The sequence below is a fragment of the Crotalus tigris genome, unplaced genomic scaffold (assembly GCF_016545835.1).
Source record: "Crotalus tigris isolate CLP2741 ecotype Arizona unplaced genomic scaffold, ASM1654583v1 scf7180000018954.1357295, whole genome shotgun sequence".
NCBI lineage: Eukaryota > Metazoa > Chordata > Lepidosauria > Squamata > Viperidae > Crotalus > Crotalus tigris.
In genome coordinates, this window is record NW_024097293.1 from 604,181 (window position 1) to 622,692 (window position 18,512).

Below are 18,512 nucleotides of genomic sequence, written 5' to 3' on the forward strand. Positions count from 1 at the left end.
GATGGAAATGGACTTTGGTAAAAATTTAACAAATGCAATTCAAGCAATTTACAATAAACAAACAGTAAGGATACTGTTAAATGGAGACTACACAGACGGCTTTGATATTAAAAAAGGCACAAGACAGGGATGTCCATTATCTCCCTTGTTATTTATCCTTACATTGGAAGTGCTGGCTAGAAACATTAGGCAAGATATGGAAATCAAAGGACTGGAAATAAAAGAACAGAAATATAAATTACAGGCGTTTGCAGACGATCTGGTTTTTATTTTGGAGAAGCCATTGGAAACAGCCACCAGACTTTTGCAGAAAATAGAGAAATTTGGAGAAGTGGCCAGCTTGACAATAAATAGGGAAAAGATTAAGGTATTAACAAAAAATTTAACAGATAAACAGAAAACCCAATTTACAAAAAAGACAAATCTTCAAATAGCCAAAAAAAGTCAAATCTTCAAATAGCCAAAAAAAGTCAAATCCACTTAACATCAAAATATACAACACTAAAAGAAGACAATTATGAAAGACTACTGAAACAAATAAAAGTAGATTTGGAAAAGTGGAAAAACCTCCAACTGTCATTGTTAGGAAGAATAGGATTGTGAAGATGAATATCCTAACAAAGCTACTCTTCTTATTTCAAACAGCTTCTGTTAAACTGGCTAAGAAATTATTTGATGATTTAAATGCAACAATATTGAGATTTATATGGCAAGGAAAGAAAGCATGAATTAAAACCAAATTGTTACAAGAAACCAAAGACAGAGGGGGTTTTTGGACTTCTGGACTGGAGACTTTATTACCAGGCAGCCATCTTGCTTTGGCTTAAATAATGGATTAAACTGAGAAACAAACAACTTCCTTACTTAGAAGGACATGATTTGCAACTGGGTTTGGCATGCGTTCTTGTGGTATGAGAAAAATAAAGTACATAAATATTTTCAAAACCATGCCATAAAGAATGTACTAGTTCCAGAGTGGGAGAGAATTAAACACAAAATTTATACAAAAATACCTGAGTGGCTTTCAACAACAAAAGTGTTTGCTTATCCAAATTTAATTAACTATGATAAACTTGTTACTTACAAAGACATTTTGGACAAGGACGGAAAACTTAAAGACAGGCAAGTTCTTCAACAACAAGGTATTAACTTAACATGGTGGTCTTATTTGCAAATCTAAACAAGATATGAAAAAGATGCAAAATCAATGGAATTTTATAAAGAACATTACTTGATAAAACACCTTTGAAAACGGATGAAAACCTGATCAAGAAATTTTATAAGTTTCTGCTAAGATGGAAGATGGAAGAAGAATAAGTAAAAGAAACAATGATAGTGTGGGCAAAATTTTTGGATATTCTATAGACTTAGAAGACTGGCAAAAGCTCTGGAATAGAAATATTAGACTCACTAAAGCAGCTTCATACAAAGAAAATTTATATAAAATGTTTTATAGATGGCATATGACACCAGTTAGATTAACGAAAATGTTTAAAAATATACTGAATATATGTTGGAAATATAAACAAAAACCAGGTACTTATTATCATATCTGGTGGATATGTCCAAATGCAAAGAAATTTTGGTTTAAGATTCATATATTGCTGGAAAAGATGACTAAAATACAGATAGAATTTAAGCCAGAACTGTTTTTGTTAGGAATATTAGGACTTAATTGTGGTAAAGAGAATGAATATTTAATATTATATGTATTGACAGCCACAAGAATAGCATTTGCCCAATTTTGGAAAAATGAAAATTTACCACCGAACCAGATTATAATCATGAAAATTCTAGAATGTGCAGAAATGGATAGATTACCTTTAGAGATTAAAGAGAAAGAAGACTCAGTTTATTTCAAAACATGGGAAAATTTTTATCAATGATTAGAAACATGATAGAGCGAGAAAAGATATGAAATTTAACAGGATGAATGGTATTTATTGACTAAGCCTTACTTTTATGACTATTGCTATTATCAATGATTATAACTGTTTAGTATTATATTAAGTCCTGTCATTTAATATTTGTACCCGGACGATAGTCTGCTTGCAAAAGCGTTGAATTTTTGTTGGGGGTAACCCCACTATTGTACCCATCCCTACCCTCATCCCAACCCCATTCCCTAATCCTACCCAATAACCATACCGATCTTATCCCTTCCCTACCCTTATAAAACCTAATAAAACATTTATTAAAAAAAAAAGAAATGTGCCTTTTCTGTTGCAGTTCTTGCCCTATGGAACACTCTCTTCCTAGAAGTCCAAATGGCTCCCACCCTGTGGTTGAGGAGGCATACAAATTAATAAGGTTAGGGTTAATGTGAACTTATGATTCAGAGTATTGCACAATCAGCCTAACTGGGTAAATCCAGTAACCAGATTAAGCATTTTCTACAAATAAGATTTCTAAACGTGCATTGGAAAAGTGTGTAGAAATGTATATAGATGTTTCAAACTTACCTGGCACTGGTACTCCATATACATTGACTTCCTTAATGATATCCAAACTTGCCAATGTCATCTCAACCTCAGTAGTGGCCACATTCTCCCCTTTCCAGCTGCCAAAACAGGAGGGTTTTATTTCTTACACAGTTTGATAGAACGTATTAAAAATGTATTAGTTAGCATTTCAATATTCCTGTAGATGACTTCACTCACAAGATCTCTTTCTGGCTTTACAATCAGGGGAAAATATTTCCTAACTTACAGTAAGTACTAAGATAAACTCAAGAGGATGAGCCTGCTAGCAAAAATACAGAGAAAACCATACAATAGAGGAAGTTATTTACTATGGTTACTCAGCCAGGAAAGACAATGCAAATTTGTGTGAATAAATTTCCATGGCTGACAGAAGGCCAAAAGAAAATGACAGTGATAATTATTTTATTAAACATATTCACAGAACAAACCCTTGATTAATTATAATATAAGCATGGCTTAGGTCACCATCACATAAATCTAACAAAGTATGTTGTCCATTAGAAAAGAATATATGGAGCTCAAGGTTGAAACGTTGAATTTTAGTGCTCTCTGAGCTTGCTTGTTTCCTTGCAGACAATAACTTGAGACCATTATCAGTGCTCTGTATTGAGTTGGTGGTATATATAGGGGGTGGTAGGTTTCTTTATATGACAGTTTTCTTTGGCTTTCACTATGTATTATAATATATTTATCAATCCTAGCAACTTTATGATGCATGCTGGTTGGGGAATTCTTGGAATTGGTTTACACACTGTAAATACAGTATATATAGCGTATTGTAGTGTATTGGTTCTTTGGAGTTCTTGGGGATGATTTTGTTTCTGCTTTGAGATTATTCAAAGCAGAGATGTGCTTATTATTGGATGTTTCATGAAATTCACTGAGTCAAAATCCAAGATAAGTTCTCTAAGCCTTAGCAACCATCTTTGAACTCCTCCTCCTCCATTTTCCCACAAGTGCAGGATCCATATTTTGGAGGGATCAACCAAGTATTGATCAACCAACTCTCTCAATGGGCTGAGAGAAAGTGATTGGCTCAGAATCACCCAGACAGTTTTTATGACTAAGGGAGGACTAGAAGCTCATAGACTTATGGATTCTAACTTGGTACCTTAACCACTAGACCACACTGGCTATTTTTGAACAACACTGTCTTCAGTAAATAAATTTCAAATTCTTAACTGTAATAAAAAAATCCTAAAGTAACAGTGAGCACAAATGAATCATTTCCCATTTAGTATCTTATTTCAGTTAGGCAAAACTGCAGATCCAATTTACTAATGGAATGAGTAATGAGACTCACCGGAAAGAATCTCCCACACGATCCTGGAAATAGATAAAACCTTCATGGTCTTCCATCAAAAGATCTCCAGTATTAAAATAACTGTCTCCTTTCTTCAACACATTACGGAGAATTTTCTTCTCTGTGTTTCGATAATCTCCTGCATAACCTTCAAACGGGAGTGTCTTACTTATCTGTATTACCATTAAACCTCCCTGTCCTAGAACATGAAAAGGGATGCAAGTGGAATCAATAAATTGCCTCACAACAAAGAACCAATAGCACTTCTAAATAGGAATTATCTGATCATCCAATGATCAGCTGCCATAGGCCTTAATAACTTCCCAGAAGACAAAGGGAGATATCATCCCCAGCTTTTTCTCACTTGCACTTTTCTTCACCACAGCATAAGTATGTGCTAGCAACCTTTTTGCACTGTGTCCTCATGACGTCATCATCATCATCATCCAATGCATCCAAAAGGAGTGTGACTATCAGCTGATATGAATGGTCAAGGTTTCGACTAATGGACCCAAACAATCAGGACTCTGAGGCTTGAAATTTCCTCAAAGAACATGTTTATTGGATACATAATATCAGCACGGTAAAAAGTGAAACCAACTCTAAACTTTCCACCCAAGAATTCAATGTAACGGTTCCGGGTCGCAGCGCTGCGATCATGAAGACAGGCTTCTCTCTTTGCCAGCTGAGTTTTCCCCACCAGTAGACCCTTGATTGGGTCAAAAGTCACCCTGGAGGGGCAACCACCATTGAGAAGGCTGCCTGTTTGACTGCAGAGGGGTGGCGGTGCCCTTTGCTGTCCAAGCAAGCTCCTTTGGGATGATGGAGTAAAGATCAGTCAGTAAAATGGCCGATCATTTAGCTGCACCAGCCATAAGCCACAAGAACATCTAAGCGAAATAGAACCACCGTGGAAGTTTTTCCTATTTATTCCTGTGAAAAGCCTTTGGAATCATTTCCCTATCTTTTTAAAGCGGCTTTACTGATGGGGGAAGGAAAGCCTTGGAACAAAAGGAAAATTAATGTTAACTTTTTCAATGGTTGATTTTATTTTTGAATATTTGGGAGCCCTAAAATTCTTGTTTCAGAAACTTAATATGCTAGCAATTTGGAGGATTTATTATTATTATTATTTACTACTTTTATAATTAAAGAAAAGAAGGAAAAAAAGAAAAGAGGGAAGAAATTATTTTTATTGGGGGTCTGGAAAGACTGGACAACTGGTTAATCCTCTGGGGACATCGTGTGGTGAAATTATTTATTGCAATTGTTATTCCCTTTTTGGGGGACTCTGAGTCTGACTTTGACCTTCAAATTATCTCAAAAGGGAAAGATAAAGAAGCTGTATAGCTGGGTGGAAGCGGATATTGACTGATTGTTATTAAATACAGCCTCCACCAAAAGAATAATGGCTTTATATACTACTGAAATGGAGGAACTCTGTCCAGATTTCAGTTATAAGTATATATTGGACAAAATTCTTGAAAATACTGAACAAATAATTGCCTAAACAATGATTATTTTTCAATGACAAATTAAAGTGCAAGGTGTAAGTGAGCACTTTGTAAGCCAAGAAACAGCAGAAGGGGTGTAATACTCAAGAGACCTGTCTTCAACCTTATTTACAATTTACTGAGATGGAGTTAAACTTACATCAGGACTACCAACCGGAAAAAACTTTTGATGCTAATGAACACATGACTCTTAGCACGGAAACTAAGGATGTTACCCCAGAAGGGCAGGCTGATCTCCAGACTCCAACTGATTACATGATAGATAAAAAACCAATAGGAGGAGAGCAAAATAATATTAAAGAAGACTCTACATTATTTTATAGACAATCTATTGAGACTTTGGATGATTCAAAAATGACTGTGATTAAACTAGACGCAACTTCTAAAAAGATGAAGATGGATGTTCAACCATGAGCTATTGAGAATCGCTACAACTTTTTCACTAGCCTATTAAAATGGACAATGGGAGATTCTTCCCTGATTTATGTGTTACGGCAAGAAATGGAGGGAGTTTTATTTGTGGACTTAGAGGCCTCACTATGGAGGAACAGAAAGAAAGCTAGAATAAGATATAAATATGGAATTTAAGAACAGAAAGAAAGCTAGAATAAGATATAAATATGGAATTTAAGATTACATTTATGGGTTGCAACGGCTTTATAGAGATGTGGATTGACTTGGATTTTTTTTGATTGATTAAGGAAACTTATATTTAGATATATTAATGAATGAATTTATTTGAATTTATATGATTATAATATTCTACATAGATAGAGAAGGAAATTTTAAGAAACATTGTGTGAATTGTATATTTATAATGTTATTGTGTTTTTTGTAATTGACCACCATATCTCCACGCTGGCTCTTAAGCTTCTGTTGGAAATGGAAATGGAAAACTAATAAAAATTGTTTATAAAAAAAGATTACATTTGTGAGTTGCAACGGCTTTATAGAGATGTGGATTGATTTGGATTTGGACTTTTAAAAGGTGTTTTTAGGATAAGATTTAGAATTCAATATTGAAATATAGTAAGAATATATCTTTTGGAATAATAGATCTTCCTTCTTTTCTCTTTCTTTTTCTTGGTCTCTTTTTGTTTCTTTCTATTATTTTTTTCTATTTTTCCTATGCTTTTTTATTATTAGATATGATAGCTAATTTGTGGAGCTATAATGATAAAAAGATTGTAATGATGGAAGAGATAAAATTAATAAATGAAGAACTACTGAATAAGAAATAGAATATAGTTGAGAATGTAAGAATGTAATTATGGAAATAATATGCTTAAATAAGAGAAATTATGGACACCCGAATTGTAAATAATATTTTTGTTTAAGGCTAAGTTAGATGTGGTATTTGGAAATTAATAAACCTAAAAACAGGGTTTGATTTACATTGATGAAAGGTTGTTGATAATTTCTATTGATTAATTGAATTCTTATTTAGGAATGTATTAATGAATTAATCTTACCTAGAAATGTATTAGTTTGACTATACTATTCTAATTGTTAGAGAGGGAAATTTTAAGGAGCATTATTTGAGCTATATATGTATGATGTTATTGTACCTAACTGATTACACTATCTCCATGTTGTTTCTTAAGCTTTCTGATGTAAAAAGCTTTGTTGTGAGCCAGTGGACCCACCTTAGTTCTGCAGGGCTGCGACCTGTTGTGGTGCTAGGGGTTGTGTGCTGGCACAGAAGAAAATTTGTCAGGCAGTGATTCCAATCTTCCATTGTTATCTGCTTGAGCGATTGCTTGGTGGACCTCACCATACACTCAGCCTGACCGTTGGAAGAGGGGTGAAAGGGAGCAGAAGTTGTGTGCCGTATCATGTTGGCATTTAGGAAGGATTGAAATTCGTCCGCTGTGAATTGTGCCCCATTATTGGACACTATGATGTCTGGCAGACCATGTGTGGTGAGGAGCCAGTGTAGCTCCTGGATGATCCTGGCTGTGGTCATCGATGGGACAGGTACCATTTCTAACCATTTGGAATAGCTATCCACAACAATGAGGAATAATTGTCCTTGGAATGGGCCCGCAAAGTTAATATGCACGTGAGACCATGGGACATGTGTTGTCTCCCAGCAGTGCACTGGTGCTTGGGGCATCTCTGGACGGGTCTCTTGGCAGATCTGACAGCTTCTTATTTGGGTTTCAATGTCTTTGTCCAGGCCTGGCCACCACAAATAACTCTTGGCTAGAGCCTTCATCTTCACAGTTCCAGGGTGCCCCTCATGTAGGGAAGACTACATGGCTTGAAGAATGGGTGGAACAATGATCCTGTTACCCCATAGCCCACAACCCTTGTGGGCTGACAGTTCATCTTTCTGGCATGCATAGTGCTGGAACTCAGGGTCTGGCCGGGTTTCTGGCCATCCCCTCAACACCCAGTTGAAAATGCAGCTGAGTGTTCTGTCCATGGCGGTTTCAGCGGCCACATCCCCTTCGTATAGGGTTGCTTCTGGTAGGTCCTGGATTGCCAGGATATGTGTTGCTGGAGCTGGGTCCGGATCCGTCTGTGGCAGAGACAATTGGCTAAGCACATTGGCATGGCCCATTTCCTTCCCTGGTTTGTGGACTAACCTGTATGTAGCCATGAAAATTGACCATCGCAGGATCCGTGGTTATAGGATCTGCAGAGCTTGCTTGTTAGCCATAAAAAGGCCAAGCAGCACCTTGTGGTCTGTGAAGACGATGAAGGGTCACCCATATAAGAAGTTATGGAACTTCTTAATGCCTGCAACAATGGCGAGGGCTTCTTTATCAATTTGTGCATAGTTCCTCTCAGCAGATGATAAAATTCTTGAGTAATATGCAATGGGTGCCTTACGACCATTTGCCTTACAACCATCTGGCCTTACGACCATCTGGCTTTGCACTGCCCCAATGCCATATGGTGAAGCATTGCAGGCTAGTGTTACTGGCAGTTTCTCATTAAAATGAGCCAACACGGAGCTTGAGGAAAGCAGCGACTTGACCGTCTTGAATGCCCTATCATGGGTGTTCAACCAGACCCAGGGTGCTTTTTTGTCCAGTAGTCGGTGAAGTGGTTCTGCCAGGGCAGCCTTGTGTGGCAAGAACGAGTGGTAGAAATTCAGCAAGCCTAGGAATGCTTGCAGTTCCCCCTTGGATTTGGGTCTGGGGGCTTGTTGAATTGCTTTTAACTTGGCCTCTGATGGGTGGATTCCAGCAGCATCTATTTGGAACCGCAAGAACTCTGTGGAGTCCATGCCAATTTGGCACTTCTCTTTTTTTAGTTTTAATCCTGCCTCACGGAAATGTTGAAGTACTGCCTGGAGGCATTCTACCAGGATTGCCTCTGATTCTCCTGCAATCAGGACATCGTCAAAGTATGGATAGACACCTGGTATGTTTTTAAGTGTCCATTCCATAATGCTTTGGAATAACCCGGGGGCTACATTTACCCCAAAATGCAGGTGGCGCACTCAGAATGCCCCTCTGTGTGTGACGATAGTTTGCACCTCAGCGGTGACATCGTCTACTGGCAGCTGCTGGTATGCCTGGGCAAGGTCTAATTTTGCAAAAATTCAGCCTCCTTGAAGTGAGACGAGTATGTGGCTTACCACCGGAACTGGGTAAGCATGCTGCTGTAGTGCCTTGTTTATTGTGCACTTGTAGTCTGCACAGATGCGAATATCCCCATTTGGCTTCACTGGGGTCACTATGGGAGTCTCCCACAGGCTACTGTCCACTGGCTGGACCACTCCTTGTTGCACCAGTTTGTCCAGTTCCACGTCAATCTTTAGCTTTAGTGCGAAGGGCACTCTGCGGGGTTTCACTCGGATTGGAGTGACTGCTGGATCAAGATTGAGGGAAATGGGTGCCCCTCTGTATTGTCCCAACTCCATGCTGAAAATGTCAGCATAATGTTGGCAAATGTCAGCATAATGTTGGAAAGGTCAGATGTTTGTGTGCAATGGATACCCATCACAGGGATGTCCAGGGCTTCGAACCAGTCCAGTCCAACAAGGCTGGTGCACTGTCCAGCTATGACCACAATGCTGAGGGGAACCTCAAACTCCTTGAACATAACTCTAACGGTGGCTTCCCCCCTTACGGGAACATGGTAATTCTGGAAGTCCGTTAGTATGAGGCTTGATGGCTTGAGCAGAACTCGCCTTTTGCCTTGTCTGCAAATGTAATCAAAAGTCTTGTATGAGATGATTGATAGGGCTGACCCAGTGTTTAGCTCCATGGACCATGGAACCCCTTGAAGTTTAATCTGAAGTTTTAGTTTCTCCTTGAGGGGTCGTTTGGCTCCCGTTCATTGGATACTTCTCCTCCCTGAGCAGTATTCAACCTTGCTTTGCCCTGGGGATCATTTACCTTTCTGCTGTGGAGCCACAGTTCACGTTTTTCGTTGGCGATCTCTACAGACTCTCACAATGTGCCCTTGCTACCCACAGACACGGCAAACAGCTGTGCAGAATTTACACTCTGCCCTATTGTGTTGTCCCCCACAGCAAGCACAGTTCTGTGGAGCTGTTGTTTGTTGTGTTGAGCGTTGCCATCTGGGTGCCTCTCTCTGCAACTGATCGATCTCATCATCTTCGTCGTTCTCCCCCGGTCCATCTGCAGTCTCGTGGTGGATCACCATGGAGCTAGTCTGTGTTTTTGTTGACCAGAGAGCCTTCATTGCTCCTCAGGCAGCCTCATCCACCATGACTTCCTTCAAAGCGTCTTGGAAAGTCAGTTTTTCCATGGCAAATAGGCACTGTTGTAGCTCTCTATTCAGCAGACCACAAACAAGTCTGTCTCTGAGGCAGTCTTCCAAATCTGGAAACTCATAGTGGCGTGAAGCTTGACAAAGTGTGGCTACGAACTCAGCTACTGATTCTCCAGACCTCTGCTCTCGTAGCTCAAAAGCATGGCACTATGCTATTATGGAGAGTTTCAGCTCAAAATGTTCTTTCAACCTTTTCTTAAGGTCTGCATATGTCACTGACTCAATGCTGGCTGGTGCTACTAGATTTTCTGCGATGTCGAATGTTGCTTGCCCACATACATAGAGTCGCCGCCTTCAGGCTATCATCTCTGACATGGTACGCCCGTAGGTAATTGTTTACTCTGGAGACATACGAGCTCCACTGCTCCAGGTGGGTGATGTCAAACTCATTGAGTCTTCCGAGTTTGGCCATTCCAGGAGTTCTGTGAGGTCCTGGTTACTATCATCTCTGCTACAGAAATAGCTGTGTTGCCTTTTGATTCTGGGGACAGATCCCTTAGGATTTCTGTGCCTCCAGGCAGGCCTGGATGTGGTCCCACCAGGGCTCTGTGCCTGGTCTGACAACCAGTGACTTCAGTGTGCCTCCAGTGTGGCTTACTGGTAGGCGGGGGTGAGAACTAGGCTTGCCAGGCCTCTTTACCCAGCCTATCACCCAGTGACTTCAGTCTCTTGGCTAGCAACAGCTCTCTCCTCTGCAGAATCCCATCCTCATCGCCACTATTGTGTAGTGGGTTTCGTAGGCAATAACCAGATCAGCATGGTACAACAGTATTTATTAACTCAGAACAGAACTGCCTAAAACCGGCAAAATGTTTGCAATCTTTCCGCCTCTAGGGCATCAGCCAATCACAACATTAGCTCGCTCCCACCTAAATTTGAATTTTTGAACTTCCCTCCAAAAGAGTTGGACATTCGTTAATATCATAATGCATTAAGATTAGTACTTAATACACAACAAAATAAACTTAGAATCATAGTAGCCTTTTACAAGGACAAACATATGCACTATATGCAAGCACAGTATAATTAACATTAATTATGATGATGTAGCCAGTGCGGTTAAAAAAACTTTATTATTAAAATATGAGATAGTCTAATCCCCCATCCACTCACTTCCCCTTAAGCAATAGTAACCACAGTTACTACTGTTGTCATTACGTTGTCATTATGATGACATTATGATGGCAATTGTATCCTAATGATGTGTATACATTCTACCTACAAAGTTATCTTTTATAAACTGTAGTTCAGAACTCCTGACTTGTGTCCATTTTGTACATAATGTCTCTTTATTTTAGTTTTTGTTTCTGGTTTGTTCTTTTCAGCCATGCCATCTATGGTCTTAATACAAATACAATATATGCTACATTTATGAAAATACTGTAGTGAGACATACTGATTTGCCTTTTGCTTCATGTTGAACCAGAAGCAATAGAATCCCATATTTCCATTTCTACTATGCTTTGCTGAAAAGATTTTTTTAATTTCACAGACAGTACATTAGCACTAGGATATATAAAAAGAATGCCAGAAATTTTCTACAGAGAAAAATGGTTAGAACCACAATAAAAGGTCATCTCAACATAGTAATGCTTAGAATCTTCTAGCATTCTCATTTTAAAATCAAAATCCTTGCATGAAGCAATAGAAAGATGCAAGCCAAGCATATTATCTATGGTCTGACAGCATCACTCTGGGTCTTTATTGTAAAAACAGTTCAGGAGTGTTCACTGGGCAGGGTGGTTGTTAAAAGGAGCAAGAGCTTGACTGCAATATCATGATCAAAACTCCATCCATTGTTCAATGAATATTAAAAGGATTGGGGTTTTGATTGCACAATCACAGCTGCCATCTTGATATTTTTTACACATGGTCTCCAAAACAGTGAAAGTTTTAGAAACTTTTTAAAATGTTTTATTATTTTTTTAAGAAGAGGGGATGTGTGAATTTTCTTTTAATAATGTACCATATTTCTACAAGCCATAGACCAGGGTTATGGTTCACTAGTGGGCCATGAGCTGTTTGCAACTGGTCTGCAAAGCTGAAAAGGTTGGGAAACTGCCACAGACCTGATGTTCCTGTGACTTATGGCAGTCGAAGCCCAAATGACTTGGAGGAGCAGGTTTGAAAAGATTACACTGAAGGCAGCATATCTTTCTATGGAATGAACTCTTGACAATACAAAGTTTAGTCTATCTTAAACTTGTCTAGCTTTCTGTTTGTCAGTTGGTCTTAGAAAACATACCTGTAGGCACTGGGATACAGAACCCCTTCTCATCTCTCACAGGCTGATCTGCATCCACATCATATTGCACAAGTTTATAGTTAAATAGTTTCTGAAATTGAACAGACAAGTAGAAATATGATTCCAAAACAGGCATTGATGACAGGTTTACACTTGTCTATATAGATTTAATGAGCAAAAGGAACAAGGAAATTCATGCTGAATAAAGAAGCCCAGCTAAACCGTACAGACCTAAAGTCTCTCCCTTCATCCTCTGAACAAATCCTGTGGTGCAATGAGGCAGAAAATCAGGTATGTTGTGACTGATGTTTTATCACATTCTTTGGACTGGGCAGAATGAATTATTTATCACAGGCAAGAGGACAAGCACTTCCATCAGACATCCCATCCTTACCTTTTGGTGTAATGGTGAAGGTGCTGGCCTAGAAACTGGGAGACTGTGAGTTCTAATCCCACCTTATGCATGAAAGCTGTCTGGGTGATGTTGGGCCAGTCCCTCTCTCTCTCAACCCAACCCACCTTATAGGGTTGTTGTTGTGATGAAATTAGGAGGAGGAAAGAATATTAAATACAGTTGCCATATTGAGTTTCTTATAAAATAATAAAGATGGGAGATAGATAGATAGATAGATAGATAGATAGATAGATAGATAGATAGATAGATAGATAGATAGATAGATAGATAAATAACAGGTGGATAAATACATACAGAGAGTTACATACTTATCCGCTGATTTGCATCCAGTCAATTAAGTGACTGGCACTATCAGAGCAAGGATTTTTGAACTAGAAGATTCTTCAAAAGCTGCTCTAGCATTTTCCTGCTCTTGCTGTAGAAAGAAAGATGTTATATGAACCTCTCTGGAGTGCCTCAGTCTGGGATTATTTGGAGTAAAATATTAGAACTAGCATCATTCTCTCAATAACTGACCATGCCATGTGCTCTGAGAGATTTCACTCCTGGAAGGCCTAATGTACTATTTAAAAAAAAAAAAAAATCTCAGATCTTCCAAAACAAGAAAAGCTAATTCATTTCAATGATATCAGTTTATCAGTTACATTTCATGTGGCCTTTGGAGACTAATGATAGCAAAGGTTGAGAACAGGTTATTTGACAGTTTCTCAAATTCAGAGAGAAACTTGAAAGTGCTGGGTTTGGAGGCTGTATGTCTTTTTCTTAAAATACTCCAATTATATTTCATATAATTCTAATAGTTTATGACCCTATGTATATATTGGCTAGAGGTCTAAGTGACTAGAAGTGGCCCAGACATTTTCTTGATCCATTTATAGACCATAAGAACTTCACATTGCGCCTATGGAGATACTCAGTCATCCAAGTCATGTATGTCCCAAAGGTGCTTTTTCAGGGGGCAACTGGACTTTCTTGTTTTTCCTTTAAAGACATTTCGCTTCCCATCCAAGAAGCTTCTTCAGCTCTGACTGGATGGTGGGAAATGGAAGGATTTATATTTCTTGCAGACAGCTGGTCATTTTCATCTTCAAAGAAAAACAAGAAAGTCCCGTTGCCTGCTGAAAAAGCAGCTTTGGGACAACCGTGACCTGGATGACTGAGAATCTCCATAGACATTTAGCCATGCACTTTGGGATAAACACTCTTCGAATGATGCGGAAGTATGAACAGATTTCCAGAAAACATTGCAGATTGCAGAAACCATTTGCAGCTCAGTTTGAGATGCAGACAATACAGACTCATCCCCAACAGCCTTTGTTTGTCTTCAATAGTGAAGGGATGCAAGGCAGAAAATATCCTGCAGCCAAGAAGGCTCCACACACATTTGCACTACTCAGGTGACCCTGATGACATAGATAAGCCTCCAGGTGGCATCAACAACTCTCTAAAAGAATGCAAATGACCAGCTGTCTGTAAGGAATATAAACCCTTCCATTCTGCACCATCCAGTCAGAGCTGAAGAAGCTTGTTGGATGTGAAGCGAAACATCTTTGAAGGAAAAACAAAAAGTCCAGTTATCTCCTGAAAAAGATCTTTGGGACAACTTCGCATTACCTTAATGAAGAAATTGGTCTTTCCCACTGCTCCAACTTTTCCTACATAATTAATAAATCCACCAATTCCTTCAGTAGCTCCATAAACTTCGTAGATTTTGATGGGTCCAAATCGATTCAGGAACTCATTCCAAATCTCTGTTCGTAATCCATTGCCAATGGCTGCTCGCACCCTATGGTCACGGTCATTGTCTCTCTGCAAGGTGAGATATCAAAGAAATTAGAGCTCTCCAAAATAAATACTGCATTAGCAGTGCCATGCCAACTGATCAGGCAGGGAATCAGCTTTTTAAGAGGTTGCTTGAAGAACAGCCTACAAGATGATGGGAAGTCCATAAAGATTGTTTACAATTAGACTCTAAAGTCTATGAGGGGATGTTAGTTATATACAGTTGCATATCTATGATGCTATTAGTATAGACAGATGGAAATCTATGTCACCAGTAAATAAATAAAACAGATTTGGTTTCCAAATTCTGGTTAATACCTTAGTATCACTGAATAGCATCTCTGAGCAAGTAGCAGGGACTCAACTTGACTAAGGCCTAGCAGAAATGTCAGGAATTTCCACATTCTAGCATTTGTAACTGTAATGTATTGAGTAAAGTCTGAGAATTGAGATGCTGAGAACTGTGGAAAAAACGGTTAGCTGGCCACGTGGCCAACAAGCCAGACTTTCTTTCTGCAGACTACTTAATATGCATTTAAGCAGGAGAATACTGTGCTCCTATTGGCTGCTGCCTTTAGGCTAAGTCTATAAGTAGGGGTGGACCATTGGTTGTTAGTTTCTGTATTGACTTTAAATAGAGTTGTTTTTCACCTACTGCCTCTTCAATGTCGCATCAAACAGAATACTTAACATTGGCGATGAAGGTGGGATCATGCTGCTTCATCATGCTGAGTCACTACAGGGGTTAGGCCTAGCAGACACTTGATTGGAATGGCATTCACCCCCATCACTCTATCCTACCAGTTTGGAAACACTGGAGGAGAGTGCTTCCCAGAATCCACCCTGGAAATCCCACGGAAGTCTGCGCAGCACGAGGATTTGAGAGGCCCATGAAAAACTCATGGCTAAGATTGGAAAACTCTCCAAATTCGACATCGCTCATCCAGAGAGGTGGAGGTCCTATGTTGCAAGAGTTGAAAACTATCTGTAGGTTAACAAGTTCGAGACAATGGTCTGAAGGCCGTGATGCTGTTGTGTGTGTGTGGTGAGGCGACATTCAACATCACCGAGAACTTGGTTGCACCAGCTCCACTTGAGTCCATTGCATACTCAGAACTTAAGAAGATGCTCAGAGAACACTTTGAGCCCAAGCTATCGGTCACTGCCTGACGGCATGCCTTTGAACAACAAAACCAACATCCCAGCAAGTCTGCTGCCAACTTCATAGCCGCTCTTCATCAAACGGCCCGACTTTGCGAATTCAAAGACCTCGAAGAAAGACTGGGGGACCGTTTCGTTTGTGGTTTAAGGAGTCGGGAGCTTCAACAGAAGATATTCACGAAAGAGACTATCTCATTCCAAGATGCATTGCAGGAGATCATGGCCAAAGAAGCAACATGTGGAGTCGTCAAGGCCCTATGGCTCTCCAAGAGTCCCCCTTGCACAGAGGCCATCCACCAAGAGGATGTCGAGAGAGTCGAAGACGCCAAAGTCAATCGGTTATAGCAACCACCTTAAAGAAGGCTGCAAGTCCAATTGACAAGACAGCTCCCTTTTTTCGATGTGCGTCAGGTGCGGAGGTCGACACAAACGGGCGGAATGCTGGTTCCGTATAGCAACATGCCGGACATATGGCAAGCAAGGGCACATCACCACTGTTTGTAGGGATCACAGGAGAGAACACTCATCAAAAGAGTTGCCTCGGAAACGTATCGGGGTTCCCGGACAAAACAGGGTGGGCTATTGCGCTAGTAGAAGGAGCGTGTTTAGGACGGGTGCCCATCACCCACTCAAGGAGAAGTTGCATCTCAAAGTCAAGTTACAAGGGGTTCCTTGTGACATGGAGTTGGACATGGGATCAGTTTTATCAATAATTTCTCAAAGGACTCTCCAGCAAATTGTAGTCGTAGTGGCAAGCGAGATAAGCTCAAGCCGTCAACCCTCATTCTAACTGATTTCCAAAACTCCCGTGTGACAGTCAAAGGGGAGGCCACACTCGGGGTGCAGTTCAGGAATTTCGAGGGTCCCCTGGAAGTCATAATAGTTGAGAACAACCACATTAGCCTCATCGGGGTTGATTGGTTTGATGCATTGGGAATTCAAGTGACCAGGTTAAATAGCTTGCAGACATCAAGCCTTTCGGCAGTTTGTAAGAAATTTGCTGATGTCTTCAGTCCAGAGTTAAGAGAGTACAAAGGCCCCCCAATTGCCCTCCGGCTTAACCCTACAATAGCACCAATAAGGTTAAAGCCTCGTCGGGTGCCTTTCACCCTTAAGCAAAAAATCAATGCAGAGTTGGACAAGCTGTTGCTTCAAGGCATTTTAGAGCTGGTGGATAGCAGTCCATGGGAAACTCCCATAGTTACACCACTTAAGGCCAATGGGAAGGTCCGCATTTCTGCCGACTATAAATGAACGCTAAATAAAGCCCTCCACCAGCACTTGTACCTGGTGCCCGTAGTCAACCACATTTGGCCTCTCTACAGGGAGGTTGCATTTTCGCCAAATTAGATTTGGTCCAGGCCTATCAGCAACTGCCGGTGGATGATGCCATGGCTGAGGGCCAGACCATAGTAACCTCTACGGGAGCTTCAACGTGCGGCGGTTACAGTTAGTGTAGCCCCGGGGATTTTTCAGAGCGTAATGGAGTGCACGCTCTGAAACATTCCAGGTGTGTGCCCATATTTCGATGATGTCCTCATAGCCAGGGAATCAGTCGAAATTCTAACTGACAGGCTTAGGGCCGTCTTGCAGCATTTCCGCGAAGCGGAACTGAAGCAAAAACAGGAAAAATGTAAAATTGGGCTTACTTCAACAGAGTTCCTCAGTTTTTGTATAGATGCCAAAACATTCATCCTGCTGAATCCAAGCTCAAAGCAATTCAGCAGGAACCCAGTCCCAAAACAAAAGGAGAACTTCAAGCCTTTTTGGGGCTCCTTAATTTTTATCATGATTTCCTTCCACACAAGGCTGCAGTGGCAGAGCCATTACATCGGCTCTTGTACAAGAAGGCTCAGTGGAAGTGAACAAGCATCCATGAGCGACGTTTAGCAGTAGTTAAATCACTGCTGTCATCAAATGTGGTGTTGACCCATTTTAATGAGCAACTGCCAATCAGCATTGAGTGTGATGCATCCCCGTACTGGATCGGAGCTGTGTTAAGCCATCTTAAGGCTGACAGAACACAAGTTCCCATAGCCTATTATTCTAGGACCCTTTCTTCAGCGGAACGCAACTGCACACAGATTGATAGGGAGGAATTGGCCATTGTGGCGGATATAAGAAAGTTCCATGACTATTTGTATGGCAGCGATTTCACATTCTTCACAGACCACAAGCCACTTCTGGGGTTGTTCACTACAAACAAGCAAACACCCCAGATTATTTCTCCTAGGATGTTGAGGTGTTCAATATTCCTGTCCGCTTATACTTATTGTCTGATTCATAAACCTGGCAAAGAAATGGGCCACGCAGATGGCCTTAGTAAGTTAACCACTACACTTAGAGCCAGACCCCGCTCCAGCTAACCGCATCCTGGCTATCCAGGATTTGCCGAAGTCTCCCCTTAACGCAAGGGATGTAGCTGCTGAGACAGCTTCAGACAACACACTGAGCTGCATGTTGAACTGTGTGCTCACAGGATGGCTAGAAACGTGCCCAGGGCCTAACTTTCAGAGTTTTGGGAGAAAGAAAAACGAGTTATCTGTGCATAAGGATTGCATTTTGTGGGGCAGTCAGATCGTAATCCTAGCCTCACTGAGGGTAGAATCTTGAATCTTTGCATGAGGGACATCCAGGAATAGTCCAGATGAAGGCAGTCATGCAAAGCTACCTTTGGTGGCCTGGGCTCGATAAAGATATTAAGGTCCAGGTCCACAGCTGCATTATTTGCCAGCAGTCAAGGCCAAAAATTCCACACACCCCGGTCCACAGATGGGAAACCACACAAGCCCCGTGGTCAAGGATTCATATTGATTTTACAGGCCTCTTTCAGGGGCAACTCTTCCTTATAGTA

General features: G+C 40.5%; 1 protein-coding gene across 3 annotated transcripts in view; it reads right to left on the bottom strand.

Moving 5' to 3' along the window:
* LOC120314583 (very long-chain acyl-CoA synthetase-like) overlaps nucleotides 1–18,512 on the bottom strand; it is a 56,126-nt gene that overhangs the window by 7,418 nt on the left and 30,196 nt on the right. For all 3 annotated transcript variants that reach the window (XM_039357835.1, XM_039357834.1, XM_039357836.1), the window contains 4 exons: nucleotides 14,330–14,524; nucleotides 12,301–12,391; nucleotides 3,787–3,985; nucleotides 2,463–2,560 (listed from right to left, as the gene is read on the bottom strand). In XM_039357835.1, coding sequence (XP_039213769.1) covers nucleotides 2,463–2,560; nucleotides 3,787–3,985; nucleotides 12,301–12,391; nucleotides 14,330–14,524 — 583 coding nt within the window. The remainder of the gene's footprint in view (nucleotides 1–2,462; nucleotides 2,561–3,786; nucleotides 3,986–12,300; nucleotides 12,392–14,329; nucleotides 14,525–18,512) is intronic.